This window comes from Brachycentrus maculatus, unplaced genomic scaffold, assembly GCF_059751285.1.
Source record: "Brachycentrus maculatus isolate JH-2025_06_01 unplaced genomic scaffold, ASM5975128v1 h1tg001123l, whole genome shotgun sequence".
In the NCBI taxonomy this organism is placed as follows: Eukaryota; Metazoa; Arthropoda; class Insecta; order Trichoptera; family Brachycentridae; genus Brachycentrus; species Brachycentrus maculatus.
In genome coordinates, this window is record NW_028281821.1 from 54903 (window position 1) to 73711 (window position 18809).

At 35.2% G+C, this 18809-nt stretch overlaps 1 protein-coding gene across 1 annotated transcript; it reads left to right on the top strand.

Annotated features, from left to right (window-relative positions):
- The first annotated feature begins 12222 nt into the window (after positions 1-12222).
- Positions 12223-15012, top strand: LOC148299487 (histone-arginine methyltransferase CARMER-like). Its single transcript, XM_088276014.1, has one exon. It carries the CDS (start codon positions 12245-12247, stop codon positions 13835-13837), a length of 1593 nt encoding a protein of 530 aa, XP_088132140.1. The 5' UTR covers positions 12223-12244; the 3' UTR covers positions 13838-15012.
- The last annotated feature ends 3797 nt before the right edge of the window (positions 15013-18809 follow it).

Here is an 18809-nt window from a genome sequence, read left to right on the forward strand (position 1 = left end):
CTGGATAACCTCCACATAGAAGTTCTTTTTTAATCTCAACATAGATGAAGAAGAATATGGTAGTCTGGCCATTTACAAGGCATTCGACCGTCACGGGCTTGGTTAAGTGATCACTTTACACACGTGTAACATTCACAAATTCTACCCATGATTGACAACACATTATTCAATTACTTGGAACTTCTTGGTATATTCGGATCGACTCCTGAACACTTTCAAGTTTTGAAAATAAAATTTAAAAAAGGTATTGTTAAGTGTGCCCACGGCACGGGAAAACTCAAGGAGGACACATTATTGTAATTGGTTATTATGTATATGATGAACTATATAAATAAAAAAATAATATAAAACTTCTTTTCATCTCACTTATAAATGTCTCTAGTGAAGTTCTAGTGATTCAAGAACAACGATTCAAAATTGGTTCATATATCGCTCACTTCTTTCAACAACGTCAAATATCAAAAAACTTGATTTTTCAGGAGATCGTTTTTAAAGTTTAAAAATATAATAAAATGTATCAAAAATAAATATCAAGCCACTTATTGAACTTTTTACTGTGCAACAGTTCTTTTTAGGTTAAACCTGAATGTTTTTTCTCCATTTGAAAAATATTTAGTATATTTCAAAAAATTATTAAACAATACCTTTTCTTCAAAATGCATTAAAAATACTTTCTGCCCTGTAGCGGGTAAATATTAAGTTAAAAATATGCCACTTTTACTGGGATATAGAACATTTTCTGGGCATTCCAAATACATTCACAACTGAAAATGGACGATTTTTGATATATGACGTTCTTGAAAGGAGTGAGCGATATATAGAACTAGTTTTGAAATTAACAATGTTTTGAAATTAAATTATATATGTAGAACTTCCAAGAATTTGAGTAGTGTGGTCGTCAATAACGGGTAGAATTGGTGAATGTTACACTGTGTAAAGTGATCACTTAAACCAGCCTATAACGTGTGTAAAGTGATCACTTAAACCAGCCTATAACGTGTGTAAAGTGATCACTTAAACCAGCCCATAAAGCAAGGTAAATGCCTAAACTTCCATATTTTTCTTCATCTTTGATGAGATGTCAAAAAAATAATACGAAAATAAATTGACACTGGTACACTTTTTTTTTACTGAGTATTATTCTATCTTGCATTTCTGGGTAATTTTGGTGATTCATGTTTCTAGAAACAGACTAATGCATTCACCCAATTTTTTAATGCCCGAGGCAGTTAGGAGTGCATTCAACCTGCAATTACAAGAAATATTTTGCTAGTTTTTTTTGTGAATTGGTGCAAAGCAACGAAATGGCCTACATTTGTGTTGTAAAATAATCAATATTCTTTACACGACTCGTGTAAGTTTATGGGCGTTTGTACACTTCACGGAATTTTACCGTCCGGCACTTCAGTTAGCGTGATAAAACGATTTTTTTGACATCTCATCAAAGATGAAGAAGAATATGGAAATATTGGCATTTACGGGGCTGACAACCGTCATAGGCTAGTTTAAGTAATCACTTTACACACGTGTAACATTCACCAATAAACCTATGACGGTCGTCAGCCCCGTAAATGCCCAGACTTCCATATTCTTCTTCATCTTTGATGAGATGTCAAAAAATAATATGAAAATAACTCCTGTAATTGGAGATAATCCAGATTTTTTGAACAAGTATTTGGACACACTCAAAATGTTGATAAAACGATAATTGGCTTGGGTTGGCTTGTGCTTTTGTCCATCTTTGGATCGGTGCTCTTGATCGGTGCGTGAACACGTTGCGCGTAAATTCGATCACGCTAAACTGTCGTAGTCGCTTTTATTTTTCAAAACCGGACTGCCGGACAGTAAAATTCCGGGTAGTGCACAAGCTCAGTATGTCAGCTGGAAAATCGATGAATAAATGACTTTATTCAAATAAATGAACTAACTAACCATCACGCCGCTTCCCCGCAGGGGTAGACAGAGAGAATAGAGCGCCACACCACTCTGTCCTTTTCACTATTCGCACATTTTATTTTTTTTAATTATATATTTTTTTTCATTATTATTTCTTCTCAAATACTTAAATTAATTTATATAAATAAAAATACAATTCGACATCTCAACAAAGATGAAGTATGGGTTTTTACAGGGTTGACGATCTATCATATGCTGGTTTGAATGATCACTTTATACACGTGTAACATTCAACATCGTCCGCATGCGTAGTGTAATGGTCAGCACGCTCGGTTCCCGTTCTAGAAGTCCCGGGCTGAATTCCCAGGGAGGGGGGGTCAAATAAATATAAGCGAATTTTCACTCTAATATTTATTCAATATTACTCTAGACTGGTACCCGAATCAAAGGACTGATCGCCTTTCCTTCATGTATTAACGATCAATATAACACTGCGTTTATATGACGTGCCCTATGCTCCATCATATATATATATATATATATATATATATATATATATATATATATATATATATATATATATATATATATATATATATATATATATATATATATATATATATATATATATATATATATATATATATATATATATATATATATATATATATATATATATATATACATACATTTATGTACACACAATAAATAAAAATAAAACAAATCATATTTTTAATTTTAAGATTGTTAAAGTAGAAATGTCAAGAAAATTGATAAAAATTTGTTTAAAAAAAAAAACTTTTGTAACCATATAATACATTTAAAAAAAATATATTAACGCGATCTGGGGGCAACAAATATTTTGCGATCATAAGCAAGACATTTAATAAATAGAGTTCTAATATATAATTATAAAATAAAACACTTAACGATTTGCTGATTAAAGAAAACAAATCTAAATTACACGTGCAAAAATGCAGAACTGTCGTTTTGTGAGAGGTCATTGTTCAGATTTTGATAATAGCAATCGAGTTTATTTCCTGATAATATAGGCTAATAAACTGCGATGGCACACGACGGAATTCGTTCAATAAACAATAGTTTCTACTTCGCAAGCACTTTCTGCACGGGTCAGAAAAAATATTAGTAAAACACCGATATCGAAATGTCTTCATTAAACATAATATCAAGACAATTACGAGATTTTTTACAATTACAAATTGCAAATATATTTATTTTTTATTTTTAAAGCACTCACTTTGTGGATCTTTGTAGTATATTTTCATTCATTCAAACCCTTATCCGCAGCCTAATGGTGCATAGGGCACTGCATTAGATTCTTCTTCTTCTTCATCTTCTTTCTCAATGCTGAGCTTCGTGGTCTTCTGGAATGTCAGGCACTTGGTGCACAAGTCCTCTCCATTCTTCCTGGTCCTGGGCCAACTTGATGGCAGCGTTTAGCGAGGATCCGGTTAATTCCTTTATTTGGTCTGTCCATCTTGTTGGAACCGTCCTCTTGCCCGCTTGCCTTCAACTGTACCTGTTACTACCAGTTTTTCAAGACTCTTCTCGTTCTTTCTGGCGATATGCCCAAAGTATTTGGGCATTAGATAAACGCAGTATTGTCTTGATCGTTAACACACGAAGGAAAAGCGATCAGCCCTCCGCTTGTAATATATCATTTGGAAAAATTAAATTATTTGTATTTTTATTTGATAATTAGTTGTAGAACAAACCCTGAAGAGGGCTACAGGTTGTTGCCGAAACTAGTTGGTTTATATTAATGAAAGAGAGTGGATCAAAAAACAAAGTTATTTTATTTCTCCAAATAATAAATTATATTTTTCTTCATCTACATATATCGGCTGTCCAAACTCAAAACACAGTAAGGGACATTTTTTTGTAGTACGTTTTTTTTGCATTTTTAGACTAACTACATTCTACTTAGTCCAAAAATGCAAAAAAACCTACTACAAAAAATGTCCCTTACTGTGTTTTAAATTTGGACAGCCGATATATTGAGATGTCAAAAAATAATATAAAAAATAACTCCTAATTGGAGATAATACAGATTTGTGAACTAACATTTGGACAAACTCAAAATGTTGTGAATAAAATAACTGGCCAAAGTATGAGGTGCATAAAAATTGTGATTTCTTAACCAGCCTATCGTAAGCCCTGTAAATACCCAGACTTCCATATTCTTCTTCATCTATGTTGAGATGTCAAAATGTATTGAAAAATATGGTAAGACGTTGTGTGAGTCAACGTCCAGAGGATCTGACAAGGCCTTTGAAGAAGAATAATATAACACTCTTCTTTTCTGATGCCTTATTAAAGAGGCAAGCTTGATGGCGGCTCTCAGGAGACATGCGGAGTACATGCCCAAGCCAACTGAATCGCCTTTTACTGACGACAGTTGTGACCAAGATTTGCTGCGTCCTACGCCTTAACTCTTCTCTTCTTCTTCTTCTTTTTCCATGTTCGCTCCCTAGGTGGAGCATATGGCCAACACGAGTCGTCTCCAAGTCACTCTGTCACGCGCCATCTCCTTGGCTTCCTCCCAGGTCAGTCCGGCGTCTCGAAGTTCCACTGAGTATAGTCGGTGAATGGTCGTCAGCGGCCTTCCGGGGCGCCGGAATCCTCGGGGTTGGAAGAAGAGACATGAGGGGTTGATGCCCTCAGGTGGCATTCTAAGGACATGTCCCAACCATGTCCACCTTCTTCTCTTCAGGACTTCCAGTATGAGGGGCTGTTGAGTTCTTCTCCTCACATCGTCATTCCTGACGAAGTCATACCACTTTATACCCAGTATTCGCCTCAGGCATCTATTTTCAAAACTTGCTAGTTTCTTGCTTTGAGCTTTGGTGAGGTGCCACGACTCACATCCGTACAGCAACACTGTGAGGATGCAGGCGTTAAAGAGACGACACTTGGTTTTTGTCGAGTAAAGCAGTGAGTCCCAGACATTGCGCATTTTATTGAATATAGTTCCTGCCATTCCGAGCCGTACATTCAGTTCCTTCTGGACACTACCATCCTCCACCATGAGTGTTCCAAGGTATCTGAAGGTGTCGACTCGGACGAGCGCTCGTCCCTCACAAGTAAGATGTTGATCTCGGTCCGGACAGGCTGAGTTGCACATGACATTGGTCTTTTTGGCGTTCACTCTTAGGCCTAACCGAGCGGAGTTTATTTGGAGGGAGTCAATTATATCTTGCAGGGCTCCGATCGATGTATCTATTAGAACTGCATCGTCCGCATATTCTAAATCGCATAATTTCTGAGCAGGACTCACTGCAATTCCTCGATCCGGTGGAATTGACATTCGTAGGATGAAGTCAAACATGATGATGAAGAGAAATGGGGCTTAAAATCTTAACTCTTCATTCCTCACAAAGTCAAACCACCGCACGCCTAAAATTCTCCGCAGACACCTATTCTCAAAGCTTAGTACACGGCTGCTCTGGTTCCTTGTAAGGTGCCATGTTTCACAGCCACTGCCACAATTCGTCGGCAGTTCTCGTCAGAATTTCGGGACGCGGATCTGACTTGGGAGGATGCAAGGGAGCTGGCAGCCGACAGAAAAGCCTGGAGACAGTTTGTGGACTCCATACGCTCTACCTAGGGAGCGGATATGGTTTAATTAATTAATATCATACATCGTTCTCTTTGTGTGATACGACTTAAAGAATGATCAGGAGAGTGTTATATTACCATACCACAAAGTAAAAATGCTTTTAATATACAAAAAATAAAGAAAAATATTTATTACTTAGGAAGGCTGTCCAGTTTATAGCAGGAATTGTAGAGATTATCACATATTTTAAGATAAGCGAGCAGTGAGTCACAGCAACTATCATAATTCTTTAATGAATATCAAATGATAATAAATAAACACGGCGATGGCTTGCGTGTAACACGCAGAGTTAATATTTCACAGACTCCATTTTTCCATGGGATTTTCTTTGAATCTTCGATTTCATCCATTACGCTATCAATGTGGGTATATCTCATCAACCTTTATGTAAGGTTAGATGTGACAATGTAAGGTCTCGTCGAAGGTGATTTTAATAAATCATCCCCTAAAAAGGTTGCAGTAACTCAGTAAAGATAATGCAGTTTATTATTATAGTTTATTTAACACTCTCCTTATCATTCATCGTTCACTTTGTGTAATGTATACCTATTTATTGTAACTGCAGACAGTTGGTAGAATTCCATTTGGAATTGTTGGATAATATTTTCAAAATTAAACCTGGTTATTGGATTGAATTCTACTTTTATTTACATAAATGATAAGTGACGCGTTTCATCTTAGTAAGACATTATCAAACGTTTGATTATGTCTAAATAAAATGAAACGCGTCACATATTATCATTTATATGTAATTAAAAGTAGAATTCAATCCAATAACCGTGATTTATTTTAGGTATATTACCCAACAATTGTGTACTACCACTTCGACTTCAAAACTTATTATTTTACTAGATAAAGAAAAAAATATATTTACATTTAAATATATATATATATATATATATATATATATATATATATATATATATATATATATATATATATATATATATATATATATATATATATATATATATATATATATATATATATATATATATATATATATATATATATATATATATATATATATATATATATATATATATATATATATTTATACATATATATATTTATATACATATATTTATATATATTATATATATATATATATATATATATATATATATATATATATATATATATATATATATATATATATATATATATATATATATATATATATATATATATATATATATATATATATAAATATATATATATATATATATATGTATATATATATATATATATATATATATATATATATATATATATATATATATATATATATATATATATATATATAATGTCAAAACTTGCCATGATTAAGTATTACAATTACTTTAAAGTGGTAAGGTCAGGAGTCAGGATAAGGATGTGGTTATGCATGAAGTGATGCATGAATGCGGAAGAGACGGTCAATGTTTCAAAAGACAGAATTTAGCGTTATTTTTCACCACCTACCCCTACGGAGAACCGGCGCGATGGTTAGTTAGCTCGTTATAAGGCAATACTATCATTTAAACATTGCAATATTTCCCTAAACAACCTTCTTATTACTTAAACCTTCAAAAGAAAACCTGATCGAATCAGTTCACTGGGTCAAGTTTATTATTATGACGTCTTTATTGTCAATTATATTATCATCAATAATATCACTGTCATAGGCAGCGTGGTGTGATTGGATAGACGCTCGACTTCAGGACTGGAGTTACAAGTTCGATTTCCGGAAATTGTAAAATGAATTGAACAATAATTTATTTTCTTTTGGTCTGGATTTTTCTGATGTCTTTTTCACATATCTCTCACTCCTTTCAAGAACGTCATAAATAAAAAATCGTCAATTTTCAGTTGTGCATGTTTTCGGAATGCTCACAAAATGTACTATATCCCAGCAAAAGCGGCATATTTTTAGCTTAATATTTACCCGCAAAGAAAAGAAGTCCGAAAAGAGTTATTGCTTCCTACCTTTGTAAGAAGATAAAAAAATATATATATATATATTTAAGGATAGGGAAGGTAAATTTAAAAATGCATCAAACAGCTGGTTGTTTTTTTTTTTATGCTCTACCTATATAATATTGGCATCCGAGTAACTTTGGCTTGGAAACTATGTTATATTGTATATTGATTTTTATATATTTTATATTTTATGTATTATATATTTTAAATTTTATATATTTGATCTGGACCAAAGGAAAACATTAAAACATATATTTTTTGCAATTAGCGGAAATCGAACCCACAACGCCAGTTTCGCAGTCTAGCGTCTACCCAGCTACATCACGACGCCTGTCAAAACCATAAAGTTTGTAAATTAGACTAAAAAGTAGACTAAATATATGGACAGAACGATTATGCAAGAGCCAGGCGACACAGACCATTTGTTACTTACTGCTGGTAATGCCAGTGGGGAAAATGATGGTCTGCTGAATAACATGGCTTTGTTTATCTTATTTATTGTTTCAGCATTTACTTTGTGGTAAGAAATGTTAAAAATTATTAAAGAAAATACTTGTTTTTTACCACTTGTGTTTATTTATGACAACTGGTTTCGGAAGCTAAGCTTCCATATTCAGGCCTAAATGTAAACTAAATGTAATGAGTTTACATTAAGACCTGATGATGGAAGCTTAGCTTCCGAGACTAGTTGTCATAAATAAACTCAAGTGGTAAAAAAACAAGTGTTTTATTTAACAATTTGTTTTATTTGAATTTTTTGTTTGGTATATGTATCAGTTTTGTTTTATCGGTTTTATAGTATACATTTTTTCTAAAATGTGTTGTACTGGCGATTGGCTCTAGCTGTGCTTGTAAATTCGAAATAAATAAATAAAAAATTGTTTTATTTTATTGAAAGGAAGAACAACAGTTACAATATATGATAAATCAGAATACAAAAATAAAATCATGAGTACCAATTACAGTTCTTCACAACTATGCATAAGAGAGGTCTATATAAAGGAAGATATTTAAAAACTTACTTGAATTACAATAACACCTCTTGGATTTTTTTTTTTGCTTGTACGCCTTGTTGTAGGCAATTATGCACTTTTAATGTACTAACTTTTGTATAACACTGGCGCTAATAACTTGAATTATATATAATATTTTGAGTGTGTCCAAATACTTGTTCACAAAATCTGGATTATCTCCAATTACAGGAGTTATTTTCATATTATTTTTTAACATCTCATCAAAGATGAAGAAGAATATGGAAGTCTGTTTACACGTGTGTAAAGTGATCACTTAAACCAGCCTATGACGGTCGTCAGCCCCGTAAATGCCCAGATTTCCATATTCTTCTTCATCTTTGAATTATAATATTAGCTACTTTTAAATCGTAATGTTTATTTGAACCTTTCTTTTGATAAATTAATTCAGGCATAAAGGAAGTAATAATCCACTTACCTGGGGTTTACGTCTATAGATGTAATGAGAAAATTTACAATTATTACGGATTACGTTTGACGCGTTAAGACCAAAAGAAACCTAAGCGACAGTAAAACAGTTTTTTTTTTCAAAATGGCTACCAAATATTTATGACTTTGTTTTATTTAAATTTACCAAGACTAAAGTAGTCAACGTTTCGATTTTTGGTAAACACAAGAAAAAAGTCACCTTTATAAATTTTGTCAGCCTCCGTAGTGTATATAACGTAGCGTAGGGTTAGCACGCTCGGCTACCGTTCTGGAGGTCCCGGGTTCGATTCCCAGGGGGGGTAAAATAAAACATAAGTGATTTTTTCACTGTAATATTTATTCAATATCACCATGGACTGGTACCTGAAGCGGAGGGCTGATCACCTTTCCTTCATGTGTAAACGATCAAGATAACACTGCGTTTATATGACACAGTGCCCTATGCACCATTGGGGTGCGGATAAGGGTTTTATTATTATTATATAAATTTAAAATGTAACATACTAAAGTATACCGTACATGTCGCTAAAAAAATAAACATTTTAACATAATTTTTATAGGTTCTAGCTATAATATTGGCATCCGAGTAAATTTGGCTAGGAAACTATGTTTTATTTAATATTTTATGTATTATATATTTTATATATTATGTATTTTCTCTCATCATGTTTTTCATCTAATTATTGCATCGATACTCTGATTGAAGTAATATCAAACGTCCCTTAGGCTGTTGTGGCCCCCAGTGCCTTCCATAAATAATGGACGTAATTCAACTTCATAATTGAAATGTATCCTTCCATCATTATTTTTACGATGGATGATGGTTTAATATCGTGTATAATTCATTCTAGCAATATTACAAAACCACTTTCAATGTATTAATTAATAAATTAGGTACCGTATTGTCAGTTCATACCGTAATAAAAAACCCATTTTAATATTTTTTCATTGCTATTCACAGTACATAAAAAAATATGGTAAAAATGATCATTTCAGTGGTAGCTATTACCGGTAAAAAAAATCGTACAACACTTTGCAACAAAAAATGTAGGAAGTGATCTTGTAAGATGAAATTATTCTAAAGATTTATTTATTAGTATAAAATATTTTACAATTTTGTACATTTTTTTCAAATATACACATACAATTTTCAACAAACCCTTTTTCGTCCATAGACAATATAATATATTAACATCACGCTGATTCCCTCTGAAATGAGTGATTGTGACTAATTTTCACTTAAGAATAATATGAAATTGTAGTGATATTATACAAAATAAGGAAATTCACTTTATATGATGTCGCCTAAGTAGGTAAATTATAAACGTTGTTATATGTAAGCCGTACCTAAAATATAGTAATTTTAACACCTAAAGCGCGATGCCCTCAAACAAAACGCGCCCAGCGGTGGTGGGTCTGATCTGACCCAGTACAGTTTTTTGTCGGGTTTTTATATTTTATATATTAATCAAAATAGGCTACATAGCAATAGGATAATGTGTCATAAGTTTTGTATGAGAATTTTCAAGTTTTTGATAGTTTTGAATTTAAATTATCCAAGCGCTTCATTTTACATGCGAACTCGACCGAGCGCAGCTGCTAACTACCACCGCGTAGCATGTCGCATCCGCGTGAGGCATGATCGGCATGAAGCAGTGGTTGTAAACATGTTTATTTTTACTGAATTCAAATAATTTGTGTTTTTAATTTTTTAACTATATTTTAAGTCAACATCATAAAAGATAGAATTTTTAACTTTTATTTGTTATCTTCAAATATAAAACGTGGCGGTTAGCTCTAAAAACCACAAAATGATTCTGGGATTTTGGCTTGAGTTCATAATTCAAGATAAATTTTTGTCCATAATGCAATTAAAATTTATTTTAAATACAGTGAGAATGGTAAATTTTTCATTGAAAAATATAAACAGAATTGCCCAAAATGGTGTAAATATTCATTTAATGTTCGCCATTTCTTACATAGATTTGCGGGTCTTAGAAATTATGAATATAATTTTGTACGGTACTAAATAAAACTAATTTTTGGGTATAAATTATTTTTATATACAAGTTCGTTAGACATAATAGGTAACAAATTTAATTTTAATATTGACAAGTAAATTATTATCAAAAAATCAGAAGACAATCGCTACTTTTCTTGTTAAAATCGATGTCTTCATCACTTACTGACATTTCTTACAAAACCAAGTTTTCTGTTTCACTTTAAAATTCTATATCTAAGGTTTTTGAATTCTAAATCACTGTCATCTACACTACTTTCTCACTTTTCTTTCAATTTTAGAACTGTCCAAAAGTCGTCCAATCTCGTTATGAGATATTTATTTTTTTCCTGCCATTCATTGTGGTAAAGTGTCGTAAAGATTTTTTTTTTAAAAACTAGAAATTGTTCAAACATAAAACAGTTTATTGTGAAGTTTTGAAGTTAGTAACTTTGTGTATGTCGGTGTTGTATTTATACATAAATCTATTATCTACTATATATTACCACTATTTGTGGTATTTTCTAAGTAAAACTTAAATTAAAAATGGTTAGATTTTACCAAAAAGTAACTGCCGAATCAATTTATGAAAATATTAACAACTTATGTAATAATTACACTTTTTTAAACGTGATCCTTAGTATTTTTCATACAAGTAAACAAATAAATCAGTTTAAAACGAATGTAAAAAAACAATACACAGAATCAATCGCCAAAGATTGACAATGTTTGCTTTTGTTTTGGGGAGTTCGAGGGCACGGCAGACGGCACACTAACACATTGATAGCGAACAACTGACCTTACTCAATATGATTTTTGATCTTTTATTTGTTCTTTTTTTTTAAATAACTCATTCGAATCTGGTCCGATAATTTTTGTTTATATCTCAATTTGTAGGTAATTGTTTGAAGAACGATTACACTGACGGAAAACGACGTAAAAAAATTACCTATTAAGTAATTAATAATTTTCCGCGATGGTGGGTCTGATCAGACCCACCATCGCAGAGGAGGTGTTAACGTAAGGTAATTTTTAAAAAAAGGCCGACAATCTCTGAAACACGTAAAATTAGAGCGACAAAATTCTATATTTTGCAAAACATTTTTATTTTACAGATAATAAAAATTCTCCAACAAGCCCCGTATAATTTTGCCATAGACAATAGCACGGCGATAGCTTCACGCCGGTTGTCTTTGACCCGCGTGAAGTTGGAGCGACAGTTTTCTTTGTTTGCCATTTGGCCGTCCGTCGGGTTATCGCACTTCCTTGCCGCAAAAAGCATTAAAAATGGCGAACGTGTTTCGCGCCGTCACGGTTTCGACCGTCAATAACGACGGCGCATTGACGCCGAAATATAATTTTCCGACAAGTGTCAGCGTGGAATACGATCCGCAAGGTCTCAGTGTCAAAATTATCAAGTCGGACGCGATGACCGACCACGAACTGCTCGAGATCCCGGTCCACAGTCAGACGGAGTGCGCTAGGGTCGCCGCTCAATCCTACATATTCACGCTGGACAACGAGACCCTGTTCTTCAAGTTCCTGTCGGACGTCGACACGCGAAAGTTCCATCTGCTGATCAACGACATCCAGGCCGGGCGGAACGCGTCCATGTTCACCGTGAGGACGGAGGACTCGTCCGCCACGCAGTACTTCCAGTTCTACGGCTTCCTGAGCCAGCAGCAGAACATGATGCAGGACTACGTTCGCACGAGCACGTACCAGCGGGCCATCCTGAACAACATCCCGGACTTCAAGGACAAGATCGTGCTGGACGTGGGTGCCGGCTCGGGCATCCTGTCCTTCTTCGCGGCGCAGGCCGGCGCCAAGAAGGTGTACGCCGTGGAGGCCAGCAACATGGCGCACCACGCGCAGATCCTGGTGAACGCCAACGGGCTGCACGATCGCATCAAGATCGTGGCCGGCAAGATCGAGGAGATCGAGCTGCCCGAACGCGTAGACGTGATCGTGTCCGAGCCCATGGGCTACATGCTGTACAACGAGCGCATGCTGGAGACGTACCTGCACGCCAAGAAGTGGCTGCAGCCCGGTGGCAAGATGTTCCCGTCGCGCGGCGACCTGCACGTGGCGCCCTTCACGGACGACGCGCTCTTCATGGAGCAGTACAACAAGGCCAACTTCTGGTACCAGACGTGCTTCCACGGCGTGGACCTGAGCGCGCTGCGCACGGCCGCCATGAAGGAGTACTTCCGCCAGCCCATCGTGGACACGTTCGACGTGCGCATCTGCATGGCCAAGTCCGTGCGCCACGCCGTGGACTTCCTGGAGGCCAGCGAGGCCGACCTGCACCGGCTGGAGATCCCGCTGCGCTTCCAGCTGCTGCAGGCCGGCACCTGCCACGGACTGGCCTTCTGGTTCGACGTGGCCTTCGCGGGCAGCACGCAGTACGTGTGGCTGTCCACGGCGCCCACGGAGCCGCTCACGCACTGGTACCAGGTGCGCTGCCTGCTGGAGACGCCCATCTTCGTGAAGCAGGGCCAGCTGCTCACGGGCCGCGTGCTGCTCGTGGCCAACAAGAAGCAGAGCTACGACGTGACCATGGAGCTGGCGCTCGAGGGCACGGGCGTGGCGGCCGCCAACACGCTGGACCTCAAGAACCCCTACTTCCGCTACACGGGCGCGCCGGCCGCCGCGCCGCCCGGCGCCGCCTCCGCCTCGCCCAGCGAGGCCTACTGGGCCGCGCTGGACGCGCCCGCGCTCGCGCCCGCGCCCGACGCCTACCCCGAGCCGCACCCGCCGCACCCCGCGCACCCGCTGTACCCCGCCAGCCTCATGAAGACCGTCATGCTGCAGGAGGACTTCATCAAGCGCATCGGCATCAGCCAGAACGGCGACGCCAACTGCCAGCGCTACGGCTGATCTGTTCCCCGCTTCCGTTCACCCCCGAGAGATGCTGGCCGTCTTGGATATATGCGCCCTTCGAGCCCGACACTCGGATAAACAAATACTTGTGAGATTTTAAACAAGGCAGACTAAGCTAGTTTGTGATGGTGGGTAATAGGCTATAATTTGTCTAGGATTATTATTTCCGTAGCTGTAAGTTCAATACTTTTCCTCCCGCCGGATATTTGGTTAAATAAATAGCCTCATTTAGCATATATCGACAAACGCTCAGTATCACTCTCTCTATGAAAATGATTCACATCGCTACTCCGGAGTTAAATTGTAGTGATTGAAGTCAATTAACTCGGAACCGTCGATTGATTATTGTGACGGGAATCCGGACGCCGTCGCGACGTTGGAATTTGCACTCGATGTAAAACAAACTCCGTTTGGAAAGGTTGCGAGAAGGAAACTATTTGTGCGAAGTTGAAAGTTTGATTGATACGAAGTTGATAAACTTGCGAACAATTGACAAATATACTATAGGGACTTGTTTCAAGTATTCTTAGTGTTTATGTGAAACTTAATTTAAGCCGACATTTTTTGTTGCCGCGAGACGAGGAGCGTGTTCTTATAGGAGATAAGTGCGGAGATGTATCGCGCTGCTAATTCATTTCTAGCGTTAAACTGTGATGTGACGGAATATCTAATTAACTCGGACGTGTATTTTCTGTTAAGAAATATGAAATAGCGTAGTTTTGGACAAATGGAAAAACATCATTATAAAAAAAAATTAAAACCACTTGTCTCTGATACTTCTCTCGAAATATACTGTATATCCTTTTAGTTTTGAACCGACAAAAGAGTAGTCCACTCGCAAACCATGTTATGTTAAAAAATTAACTTAAATCTGTAAAAGTTTAAAATATTAACGTCCCTGTTTAACTTACTACCAAAACTCGTTAAGTTAGGAATAAAATGGAATAGAAAAATCAATATTGCAAGACTCGCTATGCCAATCAACGGTTCACTTTAAAAAATCTCTCAAAAAAACTTAATTTTTTAACATAACATGGTTTGCAAGTGGACTACTCAAATATCCAATTATTTTTTTTGTTAGCAAAAAATTTAATGAAAAATTACAACTCTGGGTATATTTACCAATCTCTACATATAAATAAATAATCAATACTGAAAGAAAACTGATAAAACATTGGAGGTTTTAATTTGTTCACCAATACAAGATTCAGCTGCATAGTAGCTAAGATGTCATACTACGTAATTTAGGTACATATTTTCTGTTTTGTTAACGACTTCAGCGCTCTGCCCACAGAGAAAAAAACATTTTTGACCATAAACCGCTGCCAGTATATAAATTTTTTTTTATGTAAATTAATATTATATGAACTAAAGAGTTGATTGTCAAACATCGCAGTCTTCACTACATTATTATTTTTTTTTAATTCAAAATATTTAAATTGTAATTTGAACCTATTGGTATATTACATATATGATCTTCACACTCAGCTTACATGGTGATATACCATTGCTCTAAAGGTGGGGACTGACCGTAGCATTTTGTTGTAACGTCGCTCGCGGCAAGCGCTCCGACTATAGATTTAAATTGAAACGTTGTACGTCAGTATGGAATGGTTTTGTATAAACTCCACATCGCAACGCATTACATTTTTATAAAATTCTCTTTAGAAGGTCATGTAAAAATACCTTCTTATATGTTTATTTGGGGTAATTTAAATTGAAACGTACATCAGTATGGGATGGTTTTGTATAAATTTCACATCGTAACGCATTACATTTTTATAAAATTCTCCTTAAAAGGTCATGTAAAAATACCTTCTTATATGTTTATTTGGGGTAATTTAAATTGAAACGTACGTCAGTATGGGATGGTTTTGTATAAATTTCACATCGCAACGCATTACATTTTAATAAAATTCTTTCTTTAGAAGGTCATGTAAAAATACCTTCTTATATGTTTATTTGGGGTAATTTAAATTGAAACATACGTCAGTATGGGATGGTTTTGTATAAACTCCACATCGCAACGCATTACATTTTTATAAAATTCTCTCTTTAGAAGGTCATGTAAAAATATTCAACAGTGTTTTCGTACGAATGTCTTCCAAATTTTGTTGTGAGAGACAAATAAGTGCTATTATACTTGGCATTGTTGAACAATTGTAGCTATATCGTCTGTGATAGACTTGTGAAGAAAAATCAATTCATTCCCATCCTGTATGAAAAAATATATATCATTTATATCCCACGAAATCACTGGTAAATGAGTGGAGGGTAAATTTTTTTTTAAAAGTATCCCACAAATTCTGATTTTTTCCGCCTCCATAGTCCAGTGGTTAGCACATTTGTCTACCAAGCTGGAGGTCCGGGGTTCGATTCCCAGACCTTTAAATTCATCAATAAAATTAGACATTTTCATAAATTGATTGATTAAGTTAGAAAATTTTGTAAATTGAACAGTGAATATAATAAAACAACAACTATTTAGTTTATTATTTAACTAGTGACCGGGTTTCGTCATTACCAACATCATCACCACTCTGATGATGTCGGTAACAACGAAACCCGGTCACTGGTCAAATAAAATAAAAGTGGAAAATGCTATCAGTGAAGTTAAAAAGTTTACAAAATTCCTCTTAATATAGTAAATAAATGAGTGAAGAATCAGGGAAAGAGTGATAATTCCAGATTATTACAAAGAATTTGTCAATAGTATCCTGTTTAAATGACAATATTTTTAACGGAATAAAAAATAAAGCCACCGAACGGCCCACATATCGCTCACTCCTTTCAAGAACGTCGTAAATCAAAAAACTTGATTTTTCAGGAGAACGTTTTTAAAGTTTAAAAATATAATGCAATGTGTTAAAAATAAATATCAAGCCACTCACTGAACTTTTTACTGTGCAACAGATCTTTTTAAGTAAAACCTGATGGTTTTTTCTCCATTTGAAAAATATTTAGTTTATTTAAAAAAATAATGAAACAATACCTTTTCTTCAAAATGCAAAAACAACACTTTCTGCCCTGGAGCGGGTAAATATTAAGTTAAAAATATGCCTCTTTTGCTGGGATATAGTACATTTTCTGGGCATTCTGAAAACATGCACAACTGAAAATTGACAAATTTTGATTTATGACGTTCTTGAAAGGAGTGAGCGATATCTTCTCTTTATCATGCCAGACTATTTTTTTTAAATTCCAAAACATTTCACGAGACACCTTACATTATACTCAGTGTGTTGATATTCATATTTTCCAAAACATCTCAACCATATATTTGATATTAACACATTTCGGATGCATGTTTTTTAAGCCTGCGGACCACTGGTGACGGGATTTGATTCTATCTTTTCTACCCATGGTTGATAACCATACTACCCAAATTTCGGAAGCTGTATTTGTACAATTGAAGTATAAATTATCTAACATTCCTTATCATTCATCATTCGCTTTGTGTAATACATTTTAAAGCATGGTATTACACAAAGTGAATGATGAATGATAACGAGAGTGTTATATTACTATACCACAAAGTTAACAATGCTTTCAATACATAAATTATCTTTTCAATTTAAGCACAAATATAACCAGACAAGTGTGGTTGTCATTATGGATAGAATGGTGAATTTCACACGCGTATAAAGTGGTCACTTAAACCAGCTTATAAATACTAGGTTGAAAGCCCTATAAATGGCCGGACTTTTGTATTCTTCTTTATCTATGTTGGGATACACCATTTATTATTTTTATTCAACGATATATTCGTCTCCATAAACACTTTTTGACGTAATTTCAGTTGAATTTGTTAGAAGTCTCTTTTTTATGGAATATTTGTGGATACCTATGTGGAAATATCAATCAGAATCTTGAATATCAATATACTATGAGAATTTTGTAATATTATGGTATTCATTCCAAGTTAATGAAATATATGGGTTCCCTAAGATCGTGAATTATTTGATCTAAAGTTGTTTAACCTTCCCCTCCCGGTGATATGTATTTACTACAACTCGACTTTAAAAATGAGAATATCAATTTAAAATATAGCAAATACAGGCTCAGAATTTTCGTATTCCTCCGTAATATAACTATGTATTGCACAAAAGTATTGTAATATAAAGTTATTCATTAGCAGCGACTGAAATAATTATTTTATGAAAAAATCTGGGATAAAATTACCTATATGCAAACGTTTATCAGTGCGTGCGTGCGTGCCTTGCTTTGCGTATATGCGCATGTCGTAGCGTGTTTAGAAGCGCCAGTAGTGCGCGGGCCGTCTTGCGTGGCGGTCATGTCACTACGCTAGCTGTTGCGGCTATTTGCGATGTATTTTTTTGTCATTTTCAGATAATTGCCAGAGCTAACTTTACAAAATTGTAGTGTTTCAACTTTAACAATGATCAATAAAAGCAACATTTATGAATACTGACATTTTTCCCGTTATTAAATCACATTTTCATATGGTGTACAAAATACATATCACCGTTGCACGCGGAAGTTTTTTAATGCCGTAAGGGAAAGGTTAATAAAAGATATCATTTTATACTCTAAGCGTTGTTTTGAGAATTCTAAAATGACTGTCGTAACAGAACTAGACTCTGTTTTATCCAATGTTGCCCGATTTCCGCAAAATCTCATTATCAAGCGTAGGTAACTGTTTACTGAATTGACGTTGCCTTAAATGTGTTTGATAAGACTATGTAGTGCTACGGTTATGATTTATTATTTGGATGAAACGTAATTTACGGCCATGTAGCTAAATTATAAATGGCAAAAATCAATGTGTTTTTATTTCTTGATACTTAGCAAAATTGCATTATACTAGCTAGAGAGCACTATACTTAGAATCTGGCAAGAGATAATTGTAAACACGTTAGATTAGAATAATTTTGAAATGAAGAACGATTGAGAAAAACAATATTCTAATCGAATCGACCATTGAAAGCTGTCCCACCGTATTCCCTGA

Bases quoted from the DNA above. Each gene is read 5' to 3' on its own strand.
- LOC148299487 (XM_088276014.1), top strand. From the start codon at position 12,245: ATGGCGAACGTGTTTCGCGCCGTCACGGTTTCGACCGTCAATAACGAC.